Below are 27,043 nucleotides of genomic sequence, written 5' to 3'. Positions count from 1 at the left end.
TGATGGTTTGTTGGTTTGTATGTCAAAGCTTCGCAACAATGTTGCTACTAACCCATGCGATCCATAACCGGCACGGTCCCAAACGATAACAACCTCGACCTAGAGCGGTCACACCGATGATTGAATTAAATACTTTATAAACTACACATGCTGAAAATAAACCAAACTTCTGCAGCATAGCACACACAATCAAACTGTCGCGCCACCCCAAGAGCCCCTCCCCAAAGAGCTGAAAGAGCTGTCTTTATTTCCTCCTTCCGTACTGCTGATGCGCTCTTAAAGTGGCAGTGCACGGTGAAGGCTCTGTGCAGATTTTGCCACACTCCTCCCCCCATGAAAAAACAAAGCCTGTAGAAACAGAGAGGATGCAGGCTTTGACAGGTTCATGTTCCCGCTACACAAAACCAGGGAAGTCCTTATCAGAATCCTCCACGAAGAGGTCCTGCAGGTGTTGCTTTTGCCTGCGATCCAGCTCTTCTGCCGTAGGGTAGCAGGGCTTTAGGTCAACAACATGCACTGTCCGGACATCTTCCCCAGTGTCCTCCAAACAGACCAAGTAGTTCACTGGTCCCAACTGCTGCACTACACGGTATGGACCTTTCCATCTCGAAGCTAGCTTGGCAGTGAACTTCTTAGACGCCTTTGACAGATGATGTGAACGTACCCAGACACGAGACTGGGGTGGAAAACACACGTCTCGTCTATGTTTGTCATAGTTTCTCAGCTGTCGTTGTTTGGCTTTGGTTTTGCTGGCCTCCACTCTGGCTAGCAAGGTGTGGTGGTGTTGTAGGGTATCAAACGCTGGGCAGTCAGGTGAAACATTGGAACTTTGCAAGACTCTGTCCATCGGACCTTTTAGTGGTCTTCCCAGGTGGAGTTCGGCGGGAGTGACCCCAGAAGTCTCCTGCACGGCAGAGTTCAGTGCAAAGCGAAATTCAGGGAGATGCTGATCCCACCTTGTGTGCTGATCCCCCACGAATGAAGCAATCATCCCCTTCAGGGTTCGGTTTACCCTCTCGGTCAGGTTGGTCTGAGGATGATAGGCTGTGGTCAACTTGGCAATTACACCCCAGTAGGTACAGAGCTCTTTGTAGGTTCCTGATATGAACTGCGGACCTCGGTCAGAGAGGATTTGGTCTGGAATACCGAATCTGGTAAAGACCTCCCTTCGCAGAATTAGAGCAATGGCTGATGCAGTGGCTTTGCGGAGGGGGAACAACTCCACCCAATGTCTCTCTCTCTCTCTGTATCGGTGTCTCTCTCTCTCTCTCTCTCTCTCTCTCTCTGAATCGGTGTCTCTCTCTCTCTGAATCGGTGTCTCTCTCTCTCTCTCTCTCTCTCTCTGAATCGGTGTCTCTCTCTCTCTCTCTCTCTGAATCGGTGTCTCTCGTTCTGTCTCTGAATCGTTGTCTCTCGTTCTGTCTCTGAATCCGTGTCTCTCTCTCTCTCTCTGAATCCGTGTCTCTCTCTCTCTCTCTGAATCGGTGTCTCTCGTTCTGTCTCTGAATCGGTGTCTCTCTCTCTCTCTCTGAATCGGTGTCTCTCTCTCTCTCTCTCTCTCTCTCTCTCTGAATCCGTCTCTCTCTCTCTGAATCGGTCTCTCTCTCTCTCACTCTCTGAATCGGTGTCTCTCGTTCTCTCTCTGAATCAGTGTCTCTCGTTCTCTCTGAATCAGTGTCTCTCGTTCTCTCTCTGAATCAGTGTCTCTCGTTCTCTCTCTGAATCGGTCTCTCGTTCTCTCTCTGAATCGGTGTCTCTCTCTCTGAATCGGTCTCTCTCTCTCACTCTCTGAATCGGTGTCTCTCGTTCTCTCTCTGAATCGGTGTCTCTCTCTCTCTGAATCGGTGTCTCTCGTTCGGTCTCTGAATCGGTGTCTCTCGTTCTCTCTCTGAATCGGTGTCTCTCGTTCTCTCTCTGAATCGGTGTCTCTCGTTCTGTCTCTGAATCGGTGTCTCCCGTTCTGTCTCTGAATCGGTGTCTCTCGTTCTGTCTCTGAATCGGTCTTTCATTATCTGTCTCACTCTAATTGTTTTATATTTTTTACATTTAGTCAGGAAATGCAGCTCTGTCTCAGGTTCTGCTGTGGTGTAGTGGTTGTACAGCCTTTCCTCTACAGGGAGCCAGGTTCTGCTGTTGTTCAGTGGTTACACAGCCTTTCCTCTACAGGGAGCCAGGTTTTCCTGTGTCTACCCTTCTCAATGGCAAGGCTGTGCTCACTGAGCCTGTACTTTATCAAGGTTGTTCTAAGGTTTTGATCAGTAACCATGGTCAAATAGTTTGCCACGGTGTACTGTCGATTTAGGGCCAGATAGCACTGCATTTTCCCAATGAGCAATGTAGTTTAGTTTTGACTGTGTTGTAATTTGGTTTATTCTGATTGATTGGATGTTCTGGTCCTGTGGCTTCAGTGTGTTAGTAGAACAGGTTAGTGAACTCAGGACCAGGACCAGCTGGATGAGGGGACTGAGGCTTCAGTGTGTTAGTAGAACAGGTTAGAGAACTCAGCCCCAGGACCAGCTGGATGAGGGGACTGAGGCTTCAGTTAGTAGAACAGGTTAGTGAACTCAGCCCCAGGACCAGCTGGATGAGGGGACTGAGGCTTCAGTGTGTTAGTAGAACAGGTTAGTGAACTCAGCCCCAGGACCAGCTGGATGAGGGGACTGAGGCTTCAGTGTGTTAGTAGAACAGGTTAGTGAACTCAGCCCCAGGACTAGCTGGATGAGGGGACTGAGGCTTCAGTGTGTTAGTAGAACATGTTTGTGAACTCAGCCCCAGGACCAGCTGGATGAGGGGACTGAGGCTTCAATGTGTTAGTAGAACAGGTTAGTGAACTCAGGACCACCTGGATGAGGGGACTGAGGCTTCAGTGTGTTAGTAGAACAGGTTAGTGAACTCAGGACCAGCTGGATGAGGGGACTGAGGCTTCAGTGTGTTAGTAGAACAGGTTAGTGAACTCAGGACCAGGACCAGCTGGATGAGGGGACTGAGGCTTCGGTGTGTTAGTAGAACAGGTTAGTGAACTCAGCCCCAGGACTAGCTGGATGACGGGACTGAGGCTTCAGTTTTTTAGTAGAACAGGTTAGTGAACTCAGGACCAGCTGGATGAGGGGACTGAGGCTTCAGTGTGTTAGTAAAACAGGTTAGTGAACTCAGCCCCAGGACTAGCTGGATGAGGGGACTGAGGGGACTGAGGCTTCAGTGCGTTAGAACAGGTTAGTGAACTCAGGACCAGCTGGATGGGGGGACTGAGGCTTCAGTGTTTTAGTAGAACAGTTTAGTGAACTCAGGACCAGCTGGATGAGGGGACTGAGGCTTCAGTGTTTTAGTAGAACAGGTTAGTGAACTCAGGACCAGCTGGATGAGGGGACTGATGCTTCAGTGTGTTAGTAGAACAGGTTAGTGAACTCAGGACCAGCTGGATGAGGGGACTGAGGCTTCAGTGTGTTAGTAGAACAGGTTAGTGAACTCAGCCCCAGGACCAGCTGGATGAGGGGACTGAGGCTTCAGTGTTTTAGTAGAACAGGTTAGTGAACTCAGCCCCAGGACCAGCTGGATGAGGGGACTGAGGCTTCAGTGTGTTAGTAGAACAGGTTAGTGAACTCAGCCCCAGGACCAGCTGGATGAGGGGACTGAGGCTTCAGTGTGTTAGTAGAACAGGTTAGTGAACTCAGCCCCAGGACCAGCTGGATGAGGAGACTGAGGCTTCAGTGTGTTAGTAGAACAGGGTTGTGAACTCAGCCCCAGGACCAGCTGGATGAGGGGACTGAGGCTTCAGTGTGTTAGTAGAACGGGTTAGTGAACTCAGGACCAGCTGGATGAGGGGACTGAGGCTTCAGTGTGTTAGTAGAACAGGGTTGTGAACTCAGCCCCAGGACCAGCTGGATGAGGGGACTGAGGTTTCAGTGTGTTAGTAGAACAGGTTAGTGAACTCAGGACCAGCTGGATGAGGGGACTGAGGCTTCAGTGTGTTAGTAGAACAGGGTTGTGAATTCAGCCCCAGCTGGATGAGGGGACTATTTTTTTCTTTGCTCAGCTCTTGTGCATTGCAGGGCTTGGTAATGATATGAGAGGGGGTCACTGTATTTTAGATGTTTCCAAAACTTATTTTGTCTTTTTTAATTTTGTATTATTAGTGGATATTGGCCTAATTCTGCCCTGCATGTGTTGTTTGTAGTTCCTCTGGACATGTAGGATAATCTTACAGAACTCTGCATGCAGGGTTTCAACGGGGTGTTTGTCCCATTTGATTAAATCTTGTTTTGCAAGTGGACCCCACACCTCGCTGAAATTAAGTGCAATTGGTTCAATGACACATTCAATTAGATATAGCTAAATTTGAATAGGTATTTCAATTTGAATTAGTTTTTTAATGGTGTAGAATGCCCTGCGTGCTTTATCTCTCAGCTCATTCACTGCCTCATTAAGGTGTCCAGTTGAGCTTATTTTAAACCTCAGTAATTGTAGTGTGTGCAGTACTCTATATATTTTGTACCAATTGAGAACTTTGGTCTAATTCCCTGAGATCTGGATCTTCTCTGAAAAAATCATTATTTGAGTCTTTTTGGGGTTTTACTGCCAGGGCCCAGGTCTGGCAGTACTGCTCTAGCAGGTCCAGGCTCTGCTGTAGGCCGTGTGCTGTGGGCGACAGTAGGCATAGGTCATCTGTGAAGAGAAGGCATTTAAACTCTGAATTGTGGAGACTAACACCAGGGGATGAGCATTTTTCTAGAATAGTGGCCAATTCGTTGATGTAAATATTGAAGAGTGCAGGGCTCAGATTGCAACCCTGGCGAAGGCCCTGCCCCTGGTTAAAAAAAAATCTGTTATTTTCTTGCCAATTTTAATGCTGAACGTATTGCCAGTATACATTGATTTAATTATGTCATATGTTTTACCCCCTACACCACTTTCAATAACTTTTGTAGGACAGTCCTGCATGCCAAATAGAATCAAATGCTTTTTGGAAATCGATAAAGCAAGCGTACATTTTGATATTATTTTGGTGGACATGTTTATCTATAAGAGTGTGTAGGGTGTAAATATTGTGCAACGTTTTGGTATAAATCCAATTAGGCTTTTACTCAAGACATTGTGCTTATTAAGGAAGTTTAGAAGTTTTACATTCATAATACTACAGAAAACCTTCCCCAGGTTACTGTTCACACAAATGCCTCTGTAATTGTTAGGGTCAAATTTGTCTCCGTTCTTAAAGATTTGGGGTTATGAGTCCTTGATTCGAGATGTCAGGGAAATAACCTACACTCAGGATCAAATTAAACAGTTTTAATACAGCCAATTGAGATGTTGCACTAGTGAATTTGAGCATCTCATTTAGGATGCCATCAGGTCCGCATTGCTTTTTAAAATCTGAGGGCATGAAGTTTCTTATAGAGCTCCTGGTCAGTAATAGTTTAGTTTCTTATAGAGCTCCTGGTCAGTAATAGTTTAGTTTCTTATAGAGCCCCTGGTCAGTAATAGTTTAGTTTCTTATAGAGCTCCTGGTCAGTAATAGTTCAGTTTCTTATAGAGCTCCTGGTCAGTAATAGTTTAGTTTCTTATAGAGCTCCTGGTCAGTAATAGTTTAGTTTCTTATAGAGCTCCTGGTCAGTAATAGTTTAGTTTCTTATAGAGCTCCTGGTCAGTAATAGTTTAGTTTCTTATAGAGCTCCTGGTCAGTAATAGTTTAGTTTCTTATAGAGCTCCTGGTCAGTAATAGTTTAGTTTCTTATAGAGCTCCTGGTCAGTAATAGTTTAGTTTCTTATAGAGCTCCTGGTCAGTAGTAGTTTAGTTTCTTATAGAGCTCCTGGTCAGTAACTGGTGAGTCCAGTGGATGTTGTTTGTCCTTTATAGCCTTTTCTAATCTATTCAACTTCTCATGAAGTTTGGCGTTGTTCTGCGTTTGTGTCCATTTGAACGGTGTTGTTGAGCGTTGTTTGTGTTTATGGATTCCTCAATTAGTGTCAGCTGCTTGCTGTTGTAATGTGCTTGTTTGGTTCTGAGTGTTACGTTTCTACAGTTTTAATGTCTCACAGTAATGAAGGAGTAATTCACCATTATTTGGGTCGACAGTGTTCTAAGTTTATTCCTTATAATTTTACAATCTGCATCAAACCAGTTGTCATTTGTGGTCTTTTTCGTTTTGTTTTTTAAATCAATTTCAGTTGTGCTTCTTTTGCTGTTTGCCTGAATATATAGTTAATGTTTTGTACTGATAGATTGATGTCTGTACTGTGGGACAGTGAGTGACAATATCAGCCTTACACCATGTCTCCTGCAGAATGATGATGTCAACATCTTTCAGATGTTTGTTGACCTCTAGTGCCAAACTCGTCAGTCCAAAGGTTGATGAGTTTAGGCCCTGAATGTTCCACATGCCAACTGATAATGATTTCATGTTGCAAAGAGGACCTCTTTCTCTCCCCCTTCTCCCAGATCACGCGGATGGAGTTCGTCCACACCAGAAGTCTGATCTACCGGGACGTGAAGCCAGAGAACTTCCTGGTTGGCCGGCCCGGCAGCAAGCGGCAGCACACCATCCACATCATCGACTTCGGCCTGGCCAAAGAGTACATCGACCCTGAGACCAAGAAACACATCCCTTACAGGGAGCACAAGAGCCTGACGGGCACCGCACGTTACATGAGCGTCAATACTCACCTGGGCAAAGGTAAACAGCCTGACAGACCCCCTACATGAGCATCAATACTCACCTGGGCAAAGGTAAACAGCCTGACAGGCACCACACCCTACATGAGCATCAATACTCACCAGGGGCAAAGGTAAACAGCCTGACAGGCACCACACCCTACATGAGCATCAATACTCACCTGACGGGCACCACACCCTACATGAGCATCAATACTCACCTGACGGGCACCACACCCTACATGAGCATCAATACTCACCTGACGGGCACCACACCCTACATGAGCATCAATACTCACCTGACGGGCACCACACCCTACATGAGCATCAATACTCACCTGACGGGCACCACACCCTACATGAGCATCAATACTCACCTGACGGGCACCACACCCTACATGAGCATCAATACTCACCTGACGGGCACCACACCCTACATGAGCATCAATACTCACCTGACGGGCACCACACCCTACATGAGCATCAATACAGCCTGACGGGCACCACACCCTACATGAGCATCAATACTCACCTGACGGGCACCACACCCTACATGAGCATCAATACTCACCTGACGGGCACCACACCCTACATGAGCATCAATACTCACCTGACGGGCACCACACCCTACATGAGCATCAATACTCACCTGACAGGCACCACACCCTACATGAGCATCAATACTCACCTGACGGGCACCACACCCTACATGAGCATCAATACTCACCAGGGGCAAAGGTAAACAGCCTGACAGGCACCACACCCTACATGAGCATCAATACTCACCTGACGGGCACCACACCCTACATGAGCATCAATACTCACCTGACGGGCACCACACCCTACATGAGCATCAATACTCACCTGACGGGCACCACACCCTACATGAGCATCAATACTCACCTGACGGGCACCACACCCTACATGAGCATCAATACTCACCTGACGGGCACCACACCCTACATGAGCATCAATACTCACCTGACGGGCACCACACCCTACATGAGCATCAATACTCACCTGACAGGCACCACACCCTACATGAGCATCAATACTCACCTGACGGGCACCACACCCTACATGAGCATCAATACTCACCTGGGCAGAGGTAAACAGCCTGACAGGCACCACACCCTACATGAGCATCAATACTCACCTGACGGGCACCACACCCTACATGAGCATCAATACTCACCTGACGGGCACCACACCCTACATGAGCATCAATACTCACCTGACAGGCACCACACCCTACATGAGCATCAATACTCACCTGGGCAGAGGTAAACAGCCTGACAGGCACCACACCCCCTACATGAGCATCAATACTCACCTGACGGGCACCACACCCTACATGAGCATCAATACTCACCTGGGCAGAGGTAAACAGCCTGACAGGCACCACACCCCCTACATGAGCATCAATACTCACCTGACGGGCACCACACCCTACATGAGCATCAATACTCACCTGGGCAAAGGTACGTAGCCTGATTTGATGAACTCTGTATGATCCAGGTGATCCCATTGATAAAATATAGTTGACCAGAAAGACCCAAAAAGACACATGACAAAGATGGAGGAAGAGGAGTGTTTCCGATGACATCATTAGTGTGCATCATGTGATAAAAAAAAAAAACAATTATGAGGAGGCATTGCCTTCTGATTGGTAGACAATGTCATTGGAAACACTTATCTTCCTGAAATATATTTCACTACAAAAAAAATAGAAATGCTCCATTTTCACATGTTGATGTTGGGGCGGTGCTGGAGAGGATATGAAGGTGTCCCTTTAAGCCTGAATTCATTTGTCCTGTTCTCCAATCCAATCCCGTATTAGTCTGTCATGTTACTGTTGGAGGTGACAGGAAGTCCATCCAAAGTGCTGCTAGTCCAGGGAGAACCCTGAGATAACAGCTGTCATGCGTTTTGCTACACCAGTCTTTTGACTCGGGGTGGATAGCTATGGAGCTGTTTTCTGGATTAGTCCATCTGCTTCAACAGGTGGGATTGGTCAGCATCCGCTATCAGAACAGCTAACCGATCGCTGCAGCTGTACATAGTCCATCTAATCTTACCTACCTCATCCTCATATTGTTTTTATTTACTTTGCTGCTCTTTCGCACACCAGTATCTCTACTTACACATCATCATCTGCTCATCTATCACTCCAGTGTTAATCTGCTAAATTGTAGTTACTTTGCTACTATTGGCCTATTTATTGCCTTACCTCCTCACGCCATTTGCACACACTGTATAGAGACTTTATTTTTCTTCTATTGTGTTGTTGACTGTACGTTTGTTTACTCCATGTGTAACTCTGTTGTTGTGTCGCACTGCTTTGCTTTATCTTGGCCAGGTCGCAGTTGTAAATGAGAACTTGTTCTCAACTGGCCTACCTGGTTAAATAAAGGTGTTCTCAACTAGCCTACCTGGTTAAATAAAGGTGTTCTCAACTAGCCTACCTGGTTAAATAAAGGTGTTCTCAACTGGCCTACCTGGTTAAATAAAGGTGTTCTCAACTGGCCTACCTGGTTAAATAAAGGTGAAATATATAGAAAAATAAAACAATTCTGTGATTTTCTCTTAGTTAGAACGCATTTGTTCCTGTGTTTGAAATGGGCTTGTGTGTGTGTCTCTGAAACTGTGTTTTGTTTCCTGTCTCTCTGCAGAACAAAGCAGGAGAGATGACCTGGAAGCTCTAGGTCACATGTTCATGTACTTTCTGCGAGGCAGTCTGCCCTGGCAAGGCCTGAAGGTAGGAACAAACACACCTTAAGGTTAGGAACTAATGTAATGTCACACACACTACACTAAACAATTCCCATATGTTATTAGTTGATTAAAGGTCCAGCTAGTTACTGTTGATCAAAGGTCCAGCTAGTTACTGTTAATCAAAGGTCCAGCTAGTTACTGTTGATCAAAGGTCCAGCTAGTTACTGTTGATTAAAGGTCCAGCTAGTTACTGTTAATCAAAGGTCCAGCTAGTTACTGTTGATCAAAGGTACAGCTAGTTACTGTTGATTAAAGGTCCAGCTCGTTACTGTTGATTAAAGGTCCAGCTAGTTACTGTTGATCAAAGGTCCAGCTCGTTACTGTTGATTAAAGGTCCAGCTCGTTACTGTTGATTAAAGGTCCAGCTCGTTACTGTTGATTAAAGGTCCAGCTCGTTACTGTTGATTAAAGGTCCAGCTCGTTACTGTTGATTAAAGGTCCAGCTCGTTACTGTTGATTAAAGGTCCAGCTCGTTACTGTTGATTAAAGGTCCAGCTAGTTACTGTTGATTAAAGGTCCAGCTAGTTACTGTTGATTAAAGGTCCAGCTAGTTACTGTTGATTAAAGGTCCAGCTAGTTACTGTTGATCAAAGGTCCAGCTAGTTACTGTTGATCAAAGGTCCAGCTAGTTACTGTTGATCAAAGGTCCAGCTAGTTACTGTTGATCAAAGGTCCAGCTAGTTACTGTTGATCAAAGATCCAGCTAGTTACTGTTGATCAAAGATCCAGCTAGTTACTGTTCAGTTGATCAAAGATCCAGCTAGTTACTATTGTTCAGTTGATCAAAGGTCCAGCTAGTTACTGTTGATCAAAGGTCCAGCTAGTTACTGTTGATCAAAGATCCAGCTAGTTACTATTGTTCAGTTGATCAAAGGTCCAGCTAGTTACTGTTGATCAAAGGTCCAGCTAGTTACTGTTGATTTAAAGGTCCAGCTAGTTACTGTTGATTTAAAGGTCCAGCTAGTTACTGTTGTTCAGTTGATTAAAGGTCCAGCTAGTTACTGTTGTTCAGTTGATTAAATGTCCAGCTCATTACTGTTGATTTAAAGGTCCATCTAGTCTGCCTTTATCAGTTCAGACAGACACACAGCCGTCAGTCACATGTCTCTATGCACATCACTAACTGAACACGCTGACCGTCGTACTTCACATGACATTGTTCAGAGAGAAAGTTGTCTGTTGTGTGAAACCTATATCAAAGTTAGCCATCACAATTCCCTGATTGGTCCGTTTACCCTTTAACACTTCTGGTATTTCATTCCAGAATTAAACATTCTGGACAGGCAATGAAGTCTGTCTCTCTGTCTCTCTTTCTGTGTGTCTCTCTCTCTGTCTCTCTCTCTCTCGGTCTCTCTCTTTGTGTGTCTCTGTCTCTGTCTCTCTCTCTCTCTGTCTCTGTCTCTGTCTCTCTGTCTCTCTCTGTCTCTCTCTCCCCCTCTCTCTGTCTCTGTCTCTCTCTCTCTCTCGGTCTCTCTCTTTGTGTGTCTCTCTCTCCCTGCCCCCCCAGGCAGACACTCTGAAGGAGCGCTATCAGAAGATAGGTGACACCAAGAGAGCCACGCCCATCGAGGTGCTATGTGAGAGCTTCCCAGGTCTGTGTATCTGTCTTCCTGAAATACAACAGTTAGGTACACCCATCTAGTACAGGATCAGAACCCCCTTTGCCTCTAGACGTTGTTCAGTTGGTATCAAGGGACCTAACGTGTGCCAGGAAAACATTCCCCACACCGTTACACCACCGCCACAAGCCTGTACCCGTTGACACCAGGCAGAACGGGGACATGGAGTCATCCTCCTGATGCCAAATCCTGACTCTGCCATCAGCATGACCCAACAGGAACCAGGATTCGTTAGACCAGGCCATGTTTTTCCACTCCTGAATTGTCCAGGGTTGGTGATGGCGTTGTCCACTGGAGCCGAGTCTTCTCGTTATGATCGGACTGGAACCCGGTGTGGTCGTCTGCTGTCTTATCATATCCATGACAAGGATCAGACAGTTCTGTTGGAGAAGCTGTTCTGCACACCACGGTTGTACTGTGGTGTGTATTCTCCTGTTTGTGGCCAGCCTGTTAGCATGAGCCATTCCCCTTCAACCTCTCGTCAACGAAGATGTTTTCGCCCACAAGACTGCCGCTGACTGGAGGTTTGTTTGTTTGTTGCACTATTCTCTATAAACCCTAGACGATGTCGCGTGTGAGAAGCCCAGGAGGTCAGCCTTCCTTTTTTTTTTTTTTACCTGCTCCCAACATGTGGAAATGATTTGGAATGAGTGAACACTAGCTCTACAGACTAACCTGAACCAGAAGGCCTTTCATCACCATGACAACTAGGTGTTTTCTTTCCTATCTGAGTGAATAGAACAGGTGTGATCCTACCTGAATGTAACGTGTGTGTCTCCCTGTAGAAGAGATGGCCACCTACCTGCGTTATGTGCGCCGCCTGGATTTCTTTGAGAAGCCGGACTACGACTACTTACGCAAACTCTTCACCGACCTCTTCGATAGGAACGGCTACGTCTTTGATTACGAGTACGACTGGGTCGGCAAGCCACTGGTCAGTCCCTGGTATTACCCCTCAGTTCTAACCCTGGTATTACCCCTCAGTTCTAACCCTGGTATTACCCCTCAGTCCTAACCCTAGTATTACCCCTCAGTCCTAACCCTAACCCCTCAGTCCTAACCCTGGTATTACCCCTCAGTTCTAACCCTGGTATTACCCCTCAGTCCTAACCCTAGTATTACCCCTCAGTTCTAACCCTGGTATTACCCCTCAGTTCTAACCCTGGTATTACCCCTCAGTCCTAACCCTAGTATTACCCCTAACCCTGGTATTACCCCTCAGTTCTAACCCTGGTATTACCCCTCAGTCCTAACCCTAGTATTACCCCTCAGTCCTAACCCTAGTATTACCCCTCAGTTCTAACCCTAGTATTACCCCTCAGGTCTAACCCTGGTATTACCCCTCAGTCCTAACCCTAACCCCTCAGTCCTAACCCTGGTATTACCCCTCAGTTCTAACCCTAACCCCTCAGTCCTAACCCTAGTATTACCCCTCAGTCCTAACCCTGGTATTACCCCTCAGTTCTAACCCTAACCCCTCAGTTCTAACCCTAACCCCTCAGTTCTAACCCTAGTATTACCCCTCAGTCCTAACCCTAATATAACCCCTCAGTTCTAACCCTGGTATTACCCCTCAGTTCTAACCCTGGTATTACCCCTCAGTCCTAACCCTAAGATTACCCCTCAGTTCTAACCCTGGTATTACCCCTCAGTCCTAACCCTAGTATTACCCCTCAGTTCTAACCCTAGTATTACCCCTCAGTTCTAACCCTAGTATTACCCCTCAGTCCTAACCCTGGTATTACCCCTCAGGTCTAACCCTGGTATTACCCCTCAGGTCTAACCCTAACCCCTCAGTCCTAACCCTAACCCCTCAGTCCTAACCCTAACCCCTCAGTCCTAACCCTGGTATTACCCCTCAGTTCTAACCCTGGTATTACCCCTCAGTCCTAACCCTAGTTTAACCCATCCGTTCTAACCCTGGTATTACCCCTCAGTCCTAACCCTAGCATTACCCCTCAGTCCTAACCCTGGTATTACCCCTCAGTCCTAACCCTAGTATTACCCCTCAGTCCTAACCCTGGTATTACCCCTCAGTCCTAACCCTGGAATTACCCCTCAGTCCTAACCCTAGTATTACCCCTCAGTCCTAACCCTGGTATTACCCCTCAGTCCTAACCCTGGTATTACCCCTCAGTCCTATCCCTAGTATTACCCCTCAGTCCTAACCCTAGTATTACCCCTCAGTCCTAACCCTAGTATTACCCCTCAGTCCTAACCCTAGCCCCTCAGTCCTAACCCTAGCCCCTCAGTTCTAACCCTAGCCCCTCAGTCCTAACCCTAACCACTCAGTTCTAACCCTAGCCCCTCAGTTCTAACCCTAGCCCCTCAGTTCTAACCCTAGCCCCTCAGTTCTAACCCTAGCCCCTCAGTCCTAACCCTAGCCCCTCAGTCCTAACCCTAGCCCCTCAGTCCTAACCCTAACCCCTCAGTCCTAACCCTAGCCCCTCAGTCCTAACCCTAGCCCCTCAGTCCTAACCCTAGCCCCTCAGTCCTAACCCTAACCCCTCAGTTCTAACCCTAGCCCCTCAGTTCTAGCCCTAGCCCCTCAGTTCTAACCCTAGCACCTCAGTCCTAACCTTAGCCCCTCAGTCCTAACCCTAGTATTACCCCTCAGTCCTAACCCTAGCCCCTCAGTCCTAACCCTAACCCCTCAGTCCTAACCCTAGTATAACCCCTCAGTCCTAACCCTGGTATTACCCCTCAGTTCTAACCCTAGTTTAACCCATCTGTTCTAACCCTGGTATTACCCCTCAGTCCTAACCCTAGCATTACCCTCAGTCCTAACCCTGGTATTACCCCTCAGTCCTAACCCTAGTATTACCCCTCAGTCCTAACCCTGGTATTACCCCTCAGTCCTAACCCTGGTATTACCCCTCAGTCCTAACCCTGGTATTACCCCTCAGTCCTAACCCTAGTATTACCCCTCAGTCCTAACCCTAGTATTACCCCTCAGTCCTAACCCTAGCCCCTCAGTCCTAACCCTAGCCCCTCAGTTCTAACCCTAGCCCCTCAGTCCTAACCCTAACCCCTCAGTCCTAACCCTAGCCCCTCAGTTCTAACCCTAGCTCCTCAGTTCTAACCCTAGCCCCTCAGTCCTAACCCTAACCCCTCAGTCCTAACCCTAGCCCCTCAGTTCTAACCATAGCCCCTCAGTTCTAACCCTAACCAGAGGGGCTAGGGTTAGCACTGAGGGGCTAGGGTTAGCACTGAGGGACTAGGGTTAGGACTGAGTGGTTAACCTCTCAGTTCTAACCCTAGCCCCTCAGTTCTAACCCTAGCCCCTCAGTCCTAATCCTAGCCCCTCAGTTCTAACCCTAGCCCCTCAGTCCTAACCCTAACCACTCAGTTCTAACCCTAGCCCCTCAGTTCTAACCCTAGCCCCTCAGTTCTAACCCTAGCCCCTCAGTCCTAACCCTAGCCCCTCAGTTCTAACCCTAGCCCCTCAGTCCTAACCCTAGCCCCTCAGTTCTAACCCTAGCCCCTCAGTCCTAACCCTAGCCCCTCAGTTCTAACCCTAACCCCTCAGTTCTAACCCTAACCCCTCAGTTCTAACCCTAACCCCTCAGTTCTAACCCTAGCCCCTCAGTTCTAACCCTAGCCCCTCAGTTCTAACCCTAGCCCCTCAGTTCTAACCCTAGCCCCTCAGTCCTAACCCTAGCCCCTCAGTTCTAACCCTAGTATTACCCCTCAGTCCTAACCCTAGCCCCTCAGTCCTAACCCTAGCCCCTCAGTCCTAACCCTAGCCCCTCAGTCCTAACCCTAGCCCCTCAGTCCTAACCCTAGCCCCTCAGTCCTAACCCTAGCCCCTCAGTCCTAACCCTAGCCCCTCAGTCCTAACCCTAGCCCCTCAGTCCTAACCCTAGCCCCTCAGTCCTAACCCTAGCCCCCAGTCCTAACCCTAGCCCCTCAGTCCTAACCCTAGCCCCTCAGTCCTAACCCTAGCCCCTCAGTCCTAACCCTAGCCCCTCAGTATTACTGGAGTTTAGATTTGATGTATATGGTTGAGTGAGTTCTATTTATTTATCTATTTTATCCTTTAGCCCCTCAGGGTTCCATTTAACCCTGATGAACCCTCAGTGTATTCAGGATATGGCTCTGATGAAGTTTAGATTTGATGTATATGGTTGAGTGAGTTCGATTTATTTATCTATTTTATCTATTTGTAACTTTAGCCAATAGTAGTGCACTATGTGTAGGAAATTACAGGGTTCCATTTGGGATATGGCTCTGATGAACAGCTTGATGTAGGATATGGTTCTGATGAACAGCTTGATGTAGGATATGGCTCTGATGAACAGCTTGATGTAGGATATGGTTCTGATGAACAGCTTGATGTAGGATATGGCTCTGAACAGCTTGATGTAGGATATGGCTCTGATGAACAGCTTGATGTAGGATATGGCTCTTGATGAACATGGCTTGATGAACAGCTTGATGTAGGATATGGCTCTGATGAACAGCTTGATGTGAACAGGATATGGCTCTGATGAACAGCTTGATGTAGGATATGGCTCTGATGAACAGCTTGATGTAGGATATGGCTCTGATGAACAGCTTGATGTAGGATATGGCTCTGATGAACAGCTTGATGTAGGATATGGCTCTGATGAACAGCTTGATGTAGGATATGGCTCTGATGAACAGCTTGATGTAGGATATGGCTCTGATGAACAGCTTGATGTAGGATATGGTTCTGATGAACAGCTTGATGTAGGATATGGCTCTGATGAACAGCTTGATGTAGGATATGGCTCTGATGAACAGCTTGATGTATGGCTCTGATATGGTTCTGATGAACAGCTTGATGTGATGGCTCTGAACAGCTTGATGTAGGACATGGCTCTGATGAACAGCTTGATGTAGGACATGGCTCTGATGAACAGCTTGATGTAGGATATGGCTCTGATGAACAGCTTGATGTAGAATATGGCTCTGATGAACAGCTTGATGTAGGATATGGCTCTGATGAACAGCTTGATGTAGGATATGGTTCTGATGAACAGCTTGATGTAGGATATGGCTCTGAACAGCTTGATGTAGGATATGGCTCTGATGAACAGCTTGATGTAGGATATGGTTCTGATGAACAGCTTGATGTAGGATATGGCTCTGAACAGCTTGATGTAGGACATGGCTCTGAACAGCTTGATGTAGGATATGGTTCTGATGAACAGCTTGATGTAGGATATGGCTCTGAACAGCTTGATGTAGGATATGGCTCTGATGAACAGCTTGATGTAGGATATGGCTCTGATGAACAGCTTGATGTAGGATATGGCTCTGATGAACAGCTTGATGTAGGATATGGTTCTGATGAACAGCTTGATGTAGGATATGGCTCTGAACATCTTGATGTAGGACATGGCTCTGAACAGCTTGATGTAGGATATGGTTCTGATGAACAGCTTGATGTAGGATATGGCTCTGAACAGCTTGATGTAGGACATGGCTCTGAACAGCTTGATGTAGGACATGGCTCTGATGAACAGCTTGATGTAGGATATGGCTCTGATGAACAGCTTGATGTAGGATATGGTTCTGATGAACAGCTTGATGTAGGATATGGCTCTCTTGATGAACATGGCTCTGAACAGCTTGATGTAGGATATGGCTCTGATGAACAGCTTGATGTAGGATATGGTTCTGATGAACAGCTTGATGTAGGACATGGCTCTGAACAGCTTGATGTAGGATATGGCTCTGATGAACAGCTTGATGTAGGATATGGTTCTGATGAACAGCTTGATGTAGGATATGGCTCTGATGAACAGCTTGATGTAGGATATGGTTCTGATGAACAGCTTGATGTAGGATATGGCTCTGAACAGCTTGATGTAGGATATGGCTCTGATGAACAGCTTGATGTAGGATATGGTTCTGATGAACAGCTTGATGTAGGATATAGCTCTGAACAGCTTGATGTAGGATATGTTTCTGATGAACAGCTTGATGTAGGATATGGCTCTGATGAACAGCTTGATGTAGGATATGGCTCTAATGAACGGCTTGATGTAGGATATAGCTCTGAACAGCTTGATGTAGGATATGGTTCTGATGAACAGCTTGATGTAGGATATGGCTCTAATGAACGGCTTGATGTAGGATATGGCTCTGATGAACAGCTTGATGTAGGATATGGCTCTGATAAACAGCTTGATGTAGGATATGGCTCTGATGAACAGCTTGATGTAGGATATTGCTTTCAGAAAAATAACATGTTCTGTTCACTTTTAACCTGTGACTCCTCCTCAGCCCACTCCTATTGGCCCTTTAGTTAATGATGACCTTTAACCTCTGTCCTCAGCCCACTCCTATTGGTCCAGTCCCCGGTGAGCCCCTCCTACAGTCCAGCAGCAGAGACAAGGCAGTGCAGCAGACCAAAAACCAGGTAGGACACACACTGAACACACACACAAACATACACTGAACACACACACAAACATACACTTTACACACACATTTCACAAATGTCATTCCGCATTAGCAGAATTTTCAATTTACAATGTTCCAATTTGGCAGCTTCTTACTAACTAACTGTAGCCTGGTCCCAGATCTGTAGCCTGGTCCCAGATCTGTAGCCTGGTCCCAGATCTGTAGCCTGGTCCCAGATCTGTAGCCTGGGTCCCAGATCTGTAGCCTGGGTCCCAGATAGCCTGGGTCCCAGATCTGTAGCCTGGGTCCCAGATCTGGGTCCCAGATCTGTAGCCTGGGTCCCAGATCTGTAGCCTGGGTCCCAGATCTGTAGCCTGGGTCCCAGATCTGTAGCCTGGGTCCCAGATCTGTAGCCTGGGTCCCAGATCTGTAGCCTGGGTCCCAGATCTGACAGACAGGTATCCGGGCTCTATTAAAGAAACTAGAAACAGACTGGTATCCAGGCTAAACTAACTGTATAACTGGCCTTACTCATCAAACCACAGATTGCCACTGACAATGCCACCAGACCCACCAACCGAAGCCAGTCTCATAACAGCAGCACCAGACCCACCAACCGAAGCCAGTCTCATAGCAGCTTGTTCAGTCTCAGCTCACACCAGTGGCTTCTACAGCCGCTTGTGTTTCTTCATGTCACACGAGTAGTCTTCTGTCATGCACTCCTCCTCACGTGCACTCTTTTCTTCCCCCGTCACCGCACCGCCCCTCAGGTCTGTCTGTCCTCCGGTAGAGCAGAGTCTAAGTAGCTGCCTAACTGCTGACCGGGAGAGAGATTCTTTAAATGCTGTTTTTCTGTTTCTTTCCTCCTCCACCATCTCCTCCCTCTACTTCCTCCCTCACCATCTCCTCCTTCACCATCTCCTCCCTCTACTTCCTCCCTCACCATCTCCTCCTTCACCATCTCCTCCCTCTACTTCCTCCCTCACCATCTCCTCCCTCACCATCTCCTCCTTCACCATCTCCTCCCTCTACTTCCTCCCTCACCATCTCCTCCCTCTACTTCCTCCCTCACCATCTCCTACTTCCTCCCTCACCATCTCCTCCCTCACCATCTCCTCCCTCTACTTCCTCCCTCACCATCTCCTCCCTCCTCATCTCCTCCCTCACCATCTCCTCCCTCACCATCTCCCTCCTCACCATCTCCTCCCTCACCATCTCCTCCCTCTACTTCCTCCCTCACCATCTCCTCCCTCACCATCTCCTCCCTCTACTTCCTCCCTCACCATCTCCTCCCTCTACTTCCTCCCTCACCATCTCCTCCCTCTACTTCCTCCCTCACCAACTCCTCCCTCACCATCTCCTCCCTCTACGTCCTCCCTCACCATCTCCTCCCTCTACGTCCTCCCTCACCATCTCCTCCCTCTACATCCTCCCTCACCATCTCCTCCTCCACCATCTCCTCCTTCACCATCTCCTCCCTCTACTTCCTCCCTCACCATCTACTCCTTCACCATCTCCTCCCTCAACATCTCCTCCCTCTACTTCCTCCCTCACCATCTCCTCCCTCTACTACCTCCCTCACCATCTCCTTCCTCACCATCTCCTCCCTCTACTTCCTCCCTCACCATCTCCTCCCTCTACTTCCTCCCTCACCATCTCCTCCCTCTACTTCCTCCCACTCCATCTCCTCACCATCTCTCCCCCATCTCCCACCATCTCCTCCCTCACCATCTCCTCCCTTACCATCTCCTCCCTCACCATCTCCTCCCTCACCATCTCCTCCCTCTACTTCCTCCCTCACCATCTCCTCCCTCACCATCTCCTCCCTCTACTTCCTCCCTCACCATCTCCTCCCTCTACTTCCTCCCTCACCATCTCCTCCCTCTACTTCCTCCCTCACCATCTCCTCCCTCCCTCACCATCTCCTCCCTCACCATCTCCTCCCTCTACTTCCTCCCTCACCATCTCCTCCCTCTACTTCCTCCCACACCATCCCTCCCTCACCATTTCCTCCCTCACCATCTCCTCTTTACCATCTCCTCCCTCTACTTCCTCCCTCACCATCTCCTCCCTCTACTTCCTCCCTCACCATCTCCTCCCTCTACGTCCTCCCTCACCATCTCCTCCCTCTACTTCCTCCCTCACCATCTCCTCCCTCACCATCTCCTCCCTCACCATTTCCCCTACTTCCTCCTCACCATCTCTCCTCCTTTCACCATCTCCTCCTCTACTTCCTCCCTCACCATCTCCTCCCTCACCATCTCCTCCCTCACCATCTCCTCCCTCTACTTCCTCCCTCACCATCTCACCCTCCCCTCTACTTCCTCCCTCACCATCTCCTCCCTCGTCCTCCCTCACCATCCTCACCACTTCCTCCCTCACCATCTCCTCCCTCACCATCTCCCCCTCTACTTCCTCCCTCACCATATCCTCCTTCACCACCTCCTCCCTCTACTTCCTCCCTCACCATCTCCTCCCTCACCATCTCCTCCCTCTACTTCCTCCCTCACCATCTCCTCCCTCACCATCTCCTCCCTCACCATATCCTCCTTCACCACCTCCTCCCTCTACTTCCTCCCTCACCATCTCCTCCCTCACCATCTCCTCCCTCACCATCTCCTCCTTCACCATCTCCTCCCTCACCATCTCCTCCTCACCATCTCCTCCCTCACCATCTCCTCCTTCACCATCTCCTCCTTCACCATCTCCTCCCTCTACGTCCTCCCTCACCATCTCCTCCTTCACCATCTCCTCCCTCTACTTCCTCACTATCTCCTCCTTCACCATCTCCTCCCTCTACGTCTTCCCTCTACGTCCTCCCTCTACGTCCTCCCTCTACGTCCTCCCTCTACGTCCTCCCTCTACGTCCTCCCTCACCATCTCATCCCTCTACTTTCTCCCTCACCATCTCCTCCTTCACCATCTCCTCCCTCTACTTCCTCCTTTGCTGTCGTGCCAGTCGCCAGAACCCAAAGGAAGTGATTCCCAGCCCACTCCAGTGACCAATAGGGAGCTGCTGGGGTCCCATCTAACAGCTGATAGGCTGGGGGGCTCTGTCCAGGTACTGGGCTGTGGGCGTCGCCCCGCAATGTTCAACACTCTGCCTCTTGTCTCTTGCTTTCTTTCTCTTTCTCCTTGTTTTTCCTCCTAGCTCTCTTTCTGCAGCACTAGTCTCTGCTCACGTTTTTCTTTCTCCAACTCATTCTCCTTACCCACTTTTCCCCTCACATTGTGCACACTTCATACTAGGCTTATATCCTACCGGGGCCGAGGGACTGACTGTATCCTACCGGGGCCTAGGGACTGACTGTATCCTACCGAGGCCTAGGGACTGACTGTATCCTACCGGGGCCGAGGGACTGACTGTATCCTACTGGTGCGAGGGACTGACTGTATCCTACCGGGGCCGAGGGACTGACTGTATCCTACCGGGGCCGAGGGACTGACTGTATCCTACCGGGGCCGAGGGACTGACTGTATCCTACCGGGGCCTAGGGACTGACTGTATCCTACCGGGGCCAAGGGACTGACTGTATCCTATGGGGTCGAGGGACTGACTGTATCCTACGGGGTCGAGGGACTGACTGTATCCTACGGGGTCGAGGGACTGACTGTATCCTACGGGGCCGAGGGACTGACTGTATCCTACGGGGCCGAGGGACTGACTGTATCCTACCGGGGCCTAGGGACTGACTGTATCCTACCGGGGCCAAGGGACTGACTGTATCCTACAGGGCCGAGGGACTGACTCTATCCTACGGGGCCGAGGGACTGACTCTATCCTACGGGGCAGTGGGACTGACTGTATCCTACCGGGGCCGAGGGACTGACTGTATCCTACCGGGGTCGAGGGACTGACTGTATCCTACGGGGCAGTGGGACTGACTGTATCCTACGGGGCAGTGGGACTGACTGTATCCTACGGGGGCCGAGGGACTGACTGTATCCTACCGGGGCCGAGGGACTGACTGTATCCTACCGGGGCCGAGGGACTTGACTGTATCCTACGGGGCCGAGGGACTAACTGTATCCTACCGGGGCCTAGGGACTAACTGTATCCTACCGGGGCCTAGGGACTGACTGTATCCTACGGGGCCGAGGGACTGACTGTATCCTACGGGGCCGAGGGACTGACTCTATCCTACGGGGCCGAGGGACTGACTCTATCCTACGGGGCCGAGGGACTGACTCTATCCTACGGGGCAGTGGGACTGACTGTATCCTACCGGGGCCGAGGGACTGACTCTATCCTACGGGGCAGTGGGACTGACTGTATCCTACCGGGGTCGAGGGACTGTATCCTACCGGGGCCGAGGGACTGACTGTATCCTACCGGGGCCGAGGGACTGACTGTATCCTACCGGGGCCGAGGGACTGACTGTATCCTACCGGAGCCGAGGGACTGACTGTATCCTACCGGGGCCAAGGGACTAATAATGTTACTGGGGCCGAGGGACTAACTGTATCCTACGGGGCCGAGGGACTGACTGTATCCTACCGGGGCCGAGGGACTGACTGTATCCTACCGGGGCCGAGGGACTAACTGTATCCTACCGGGCCGAGGGACTAACTGTATCCTACCGGGGCCTAGGGACTGACTGTATCCTACCGGGGCCGAGGGACTAACTGTATCCTACGGGGCCGAGGGACTAACTGTATCCTACCGGGGCCGAGGGACTAACTGTATCCTACCGGGGCCGAGGGACTGACTGTATCCTACCGGGGCCTAGGGACTAACTGTATCCTACCGGGCCGAGGGACTGACATTTACATTACATTTAAGTCATTTAGCAGACGCTCTTATCCAGAGCGACTTACAAATTGGTGCATTCACCTTATGACATCCTGTATCCTACCGGGGCCGAGGGACTGACTGTATCCTACCGGGGCCGAGGGACTGACTGTATCCTACCGGGGCCGAGGGACTGACTGTATCCTACCGGGGCCGAGGGACTGACTGTATCCTACCGGGGCCGAGGGACTAATAATGCTACTGGGCCGAGGGACTAATAATGTTACTGGGGCCGAGGGACTAACTAATGTTACTGGGGCCGAGGGACTAATAAATGCTACTGGGCCGAGGGACTAATAATGTTACTGGGCCGAGGGACTAATAATGTTACGGGGCCGAGGGACTGACTGTATCCTACCGTGGCCGAGGGACTAATAATGTTACTGGGGCCGAGGGACTAACTGTATCCTACCGCGGCCGAGGGACTAATAATGCTACCGTGGCCGAGAGACTGACTAACTATCCTACCGGGGCCGAGGGACTGACTGTATCCTACCAGGGTCGGGGGACTAGTAATGCTACTGGGCCGAGGGACTAACTAACGGTATCCTACCGGGGCCGAGGGACTAATAATGCTACTGGGGCAAGGGACTAATAATGCTACTGGGGCAAGGGACTAATGCTACCGGGGTCGAGGGACTAATAATGCTACCGGGGCCGAGGGACTAATAATGCTACCGGGCCGAGGGACTAATAATGCTACTGGGCCGAGGGACTAACTAACTGTATTCTACCGGGGCCGAGGGACTAAAAATGCTACTGGGGCGAGGGACTAATAATGCTACCGGGGCCGAGGGACTAATAATGCTACCGGGGCCGAGGGACTAATAATGCTACCGGGGCAGAGGGACTAATAATGCTACCGGGACCGAGGGACTAATAATGCTACTGGGCCGAGGGACTAATAATGCTACTGGGCCGAGGGACTAATAATGCTACTGGGCCGAGGCACTAACAAACTGTATTTTACCGGGGTCGAGGGACTAATAATGCTACTGGGCCGAGGGACTAATAATGCTACTGGGCCGAGGGACTAATAATGCTACTGGCCCGAGGGACTAATAATGTTACTGGGCCGAGGGACTAATAATGCTACTGGGCCGAGGGACAAATAATGCTACTGGGCCGAGGGACTAATAATGCTACTGGGCCGAGGGACAAATAATGCTACTGGGCCGAGGGACTAATAATTCTACTGGGCCGAGGGTCTAACTCTATCCTACTTGGGTCGAGGGACTAATAATGCTACTGGGGCGAGGGACTAATAATGCTACTGTGGCGAGGGACTAACTGTGGGAGAGACAGTGACTAAAGGAAAACTTGTGCTATTAGAATGTTTCATCATCTAGAACTGAGGTCACCTTGTGGTTGGTCGCAAGTTTTATATAGATGGATTTAATCAATGTAAGACCATCTAGTGTGGGTAGTGTTCAGTGTCATTTGTTTGCATCCCAAATGCCCTATGTGTAGTGCACTACTTTTGACCAGAGCCACATGGGCCCTGGTCAACAGTAGTTTGCTATATAGGGCATATGGGACCATCTCAGAAGGGGCCATTGTTGGCTGGAGCATTAAGTCACTGTAAGAGGGATCAAGTAGCCAGCTGAACATGCAGTCTGATCACATCATTTCTATAACAGAACAGTGGAAACTTCTGATGTTTCTGGAATCACACAACCATCTTGAGGAAACCAGTCTTCATCTCATAACATTAGGCAACATTACAAATGATTATGACCGAGCTTGTGAGCTGAGAGTGAGACTTCTGAATGTGTTGAGTAGAAGATACGATTGTCTGTCATGTAGAATAGGGAATCATGTCTGCTCTATTCATTACATTTCTATCATGTAGAATAGGGAATTGTGTTGGCTCTATTCATTACATTTCTATCATGTACAATAGGGAATCGTGTCGGCTCTATTCATTACATTTCTATCATGTAGAATAGGGAATCATGTCGGCTCCATTCATTACATTTCTATCATGTAGAATAGGGAATTGTGTTGGCTCTATTCATTACATTTCGATCTACAACATTCAGAAGTCTCATAATAAGTGACCGTAGATATTTTGGACCATAATAAGCCACCATTATCTGGTGGTTTATGATACTCCCATGATGCTCCCCTTCAGGTGTTGAGTTCAACCAATGGGGAGCTGAATACAGACGACGCGACGGCGGGCCACTCCAATGCACCCATCACTGCCCCGGCCGAGGTGGAGGTGGCCGACGACACTAAGTGAGATGGATGCCCCTCTCTCTCTACCTCCTCCCTTCTCTCTACCCCCCTTCCCCCTGCCCTCCTACCCTTGCTTACTCCTAGTATAGTATGTCCTCTCAGACAGGGCACTAGGGGTGAGGGGTCGATTTAGAATTGGGGGTGGGTCTTTGTATTTAGTTTTTTCAATTTTATAATCTCATCCTATTGTTGTTCCTTTGTTCTGTTTCAGGTGCTGCTGTTTCTTTACGAGGAGGAAGAGGAAAGGCCTTCAGAGACACTAGTGAAGAAGAGGAAAGGCCTTCAGAGACACTAGTGAAGAAGAGGAAAGGCCTTCAGAGACACTAGTGAAGAAGAGGAAAGGCCTTCAGAGACACTAGTGAAGAAGAGGAAAGGCCTCCAGAGACACTAGTGAAGAAGAGGAAAGGCCTTCAGAGACACTAGTGAAGAAGAGGAAAGGCCTTCAGAGACACTAGTGAAGAAGAGGAAAGGCCTTCAGAGACACTAGTGAAGAAGAGGAAAGGCCTTCAGAGACACTAGTGAAGAAGAGGAAAGGCCTTCAGAAACACTAGTGAAGAAGAGGAAAGGCCTTCAGAGACACTAGTGAAGAAGAGGAAAGGCCTCCAGAGACACTAGTGAAGAAGAGGAAAGGCCTTCAGAGACACTAGTGAAGAAGAGGAAAGGCCTCCAGAGACACTAGTGAAGAAGAGGAAAGGCCTTCAGAGACACTAGTGAAGAAGAGGAAAGGCCTTCAGAGACACTAGTGAAGAAGAGGAAAGGCCTTCAGAGACACTAGTGAAGAAGAGGAAAGGCCTCCAGTGAAGAAGAGGAAAGGCCTTCAGAAACACTAGTGAAGAAGAGGAAAGGCCTTCAGAAACACTAGTGAAGAAGAGGAAAGGCCTCCAGTGACGAAGAGGAAAGGCCTTCAGAGACACTAGTGAAGAAGAGGAAAGGCCTTCAGAGACACTAGTGAAGAAGAGGAAAGGCCTTCAGAGACACTAGTGAAGAAGAGGAAAGGCCTCCAGTGACGAAGAGGAAAGGCCTCCAGTGACGAAGAGGAAAGGCCTCCAGTGACGAAGAGGAAAGGCCTCCAGTGACGAAGAGGAAAGGCCTCCAGTGAAGAAGAGGAAAGGCCTTCAGAAACACTAGTGAAGAAGAGGAAAGGCCTTCAGAGACACTAGTGAAGAAGAGGAAAGGCCTCCAGTGACGAAGAGGAAAGGCCTCCAGTGACGAAGAGGAAAGGCCTCCAGTGACGAAGAGGAAAGGCCTTCAGAAACACTAGTGAAGAAGAGGAAAGGCCTTCAGAGACACTAGTGAAGAAGAGGAAAGGCCTCCAGAGACACTAGTGAAGAAGAGGAAAGGCCTTCAGAGACACTAGTGAAGAAGAGGAAAGGCCTCCAGTGAAGAAGAGGAAAGGCCTTCAGAAACACTAGTGAAGAAGAGGAAAGGCCTTCAGAGACACTAGTGAAGAAGAAGAGGAGGAGAAGGAGTTGTTGGAAACCACACTGACAGACTGACAGAGGGAAGGAAGCAGTACTGAAACTGAGCTGAGCCCAGTACTCTACACCCTTCTCTCTGTCTGTCTCACTCTGTATGTGTTCAGTTAGAGCGCCCCCTGTTGACCCTCCTGCAGTACTACAACAGACTGATGACTTGCCGCTACAGACGGACAGGACACAATGGGACAGAACCATGACTGTCTGTGCTTGGACCCGTTTTATATTCTAAACCTGAAGAAGAAGATTGTAATGAATAAATGTGTATATTTCTATGAGGGATGGATGGATGGATGGATGGATGGATGGATGGATGGATGGATGGATGGATGGATGGATGGATGGATGGGTGGATGGATGGATGGTGGATGGATGGATGGATGGATGGATGGATGGATGGATGGATGGATGGATGGATGGATGGGTGGATGGATGGATGGATGGATGGATGGGTGGGTGGGTGGATGGATGGTGGATGGATGGATGGGTGGATGGATGGGTGGATGGATGGTGGATGGATGGATGGATGGATGGATGGATGGTGGATGGATGGACAAGGCCTGAAGATGAGCTCATGATGGGTGGATGAATGGATAAATGAATGAAGAGAGCCAGGAACGACCTGAGAAATCATAAATAAGAGACTATTAAAACGGACAGAGATCAAACTGTTGTCTGTGTTCCATTTTAACGTGTTGAACATTGACAGAGGACAGACTAAACTGTAACACAACAATGTGCTCCATTTACAAAGTCGTTTTTATTTGTGGGATCAACATTAAGAGCCTAGAAGGAACTCCAGAATAACAGTGTGTCATACAGACAGGAACTCCAGAATAACAGTGTGTCATACAGACAGGAACTCCAGAATAACAGTGTGTCATACAGACAGGAAAGAAATACAGAAATACTGAGGATGGATGTGGTGTCTGACAGTGGCTGGTCTCAGGTACTGAGGATGGATGTGGTGTCTGGTCTCAGGTACTGAGGATGGATGTGGTGTCTGACAGTGGCTGGTCTCAGGTACTGAGGATGGATGTGGTGTCTGGTCTCAGGTACTGAGGATGGATGTGGTGTCTGACAGTGGCTGGTCTCAGGTACTGAGGATGGATGTGGTGTC

General features: G+C 48.9%; 1 protein-coding gene across 7 annotated transcripts in view; it reads left to right on the top strand.

Moving 5' to 3' along the window:
- Positions 1-26,222, top strand: part of LOC124009248 (casein kinase I-like) — a 66,917-nt gene extending 40,695 nt beyond the window's left edge. For 2 of the 7 annotated variants that reach the window (XM_046320846.1, XM_046320845.1), the window contains exons 5-12: positions 6,434-6,668; positions 9,319-9,404; positions 10,929-11,013; positions 11,826-11,974; positions 17,348-17,431; positions 20,375-20,476; positions 24,342-24,448; positions 24,660-26,222. In XM_046320846.1, the coding sequence (XP_046176802.1) occupies positions 6,434-6,668; positions 9,319-9,404; positions 10,929-11,013; positions 11,826-11,974; positions 17,348-17,431; positions 20,375-20,476; positions 24,342-24,448; positions 24,660-24,711 (900 nt within the window). In that variant the 3' untranslated portion in view covers positions 24,712-26,222. Of the gene's footprint in view, positions 1-6,433; positions 6,669-9,318; positions 9,405-10,928; positions 11,014-11,825; positions 11,975-17,347; positions 17,432-17,960; positions 18,393-20,374; positions 20,477-24,341; positions 24,449-24,659 lie in introns of those variants that run through there. The other 5 variants (XM_046320848.1, XM_046320850.1, XM_046320852.1 and 2 more) reach the window with 5 other exon arrangements.
- The last annotated feature ends 821 nt before the right edge of the window (positions 26,223-27,043 follow it).

This window comes from Oncorhynchus gorbuscha, linkage group LG22 (assembly GCF_021184085.1).
Source record: "Oncorhynchus gorbuscha isolate QuinsamMale2020 ecotype Even-year linkage group LG22, OgorEven_v1.0, whole genome shotgun sequence".
NCBI lineage: Eukaryota > Metazoa > Chordata > Actinopteri > Salmoniformes > Salmonidae > Oncorhynchus > Oncorhynchus gorbuscha.
This window is presented reverse-complemented; position numbering and strand designations above follow the sequence as displayed.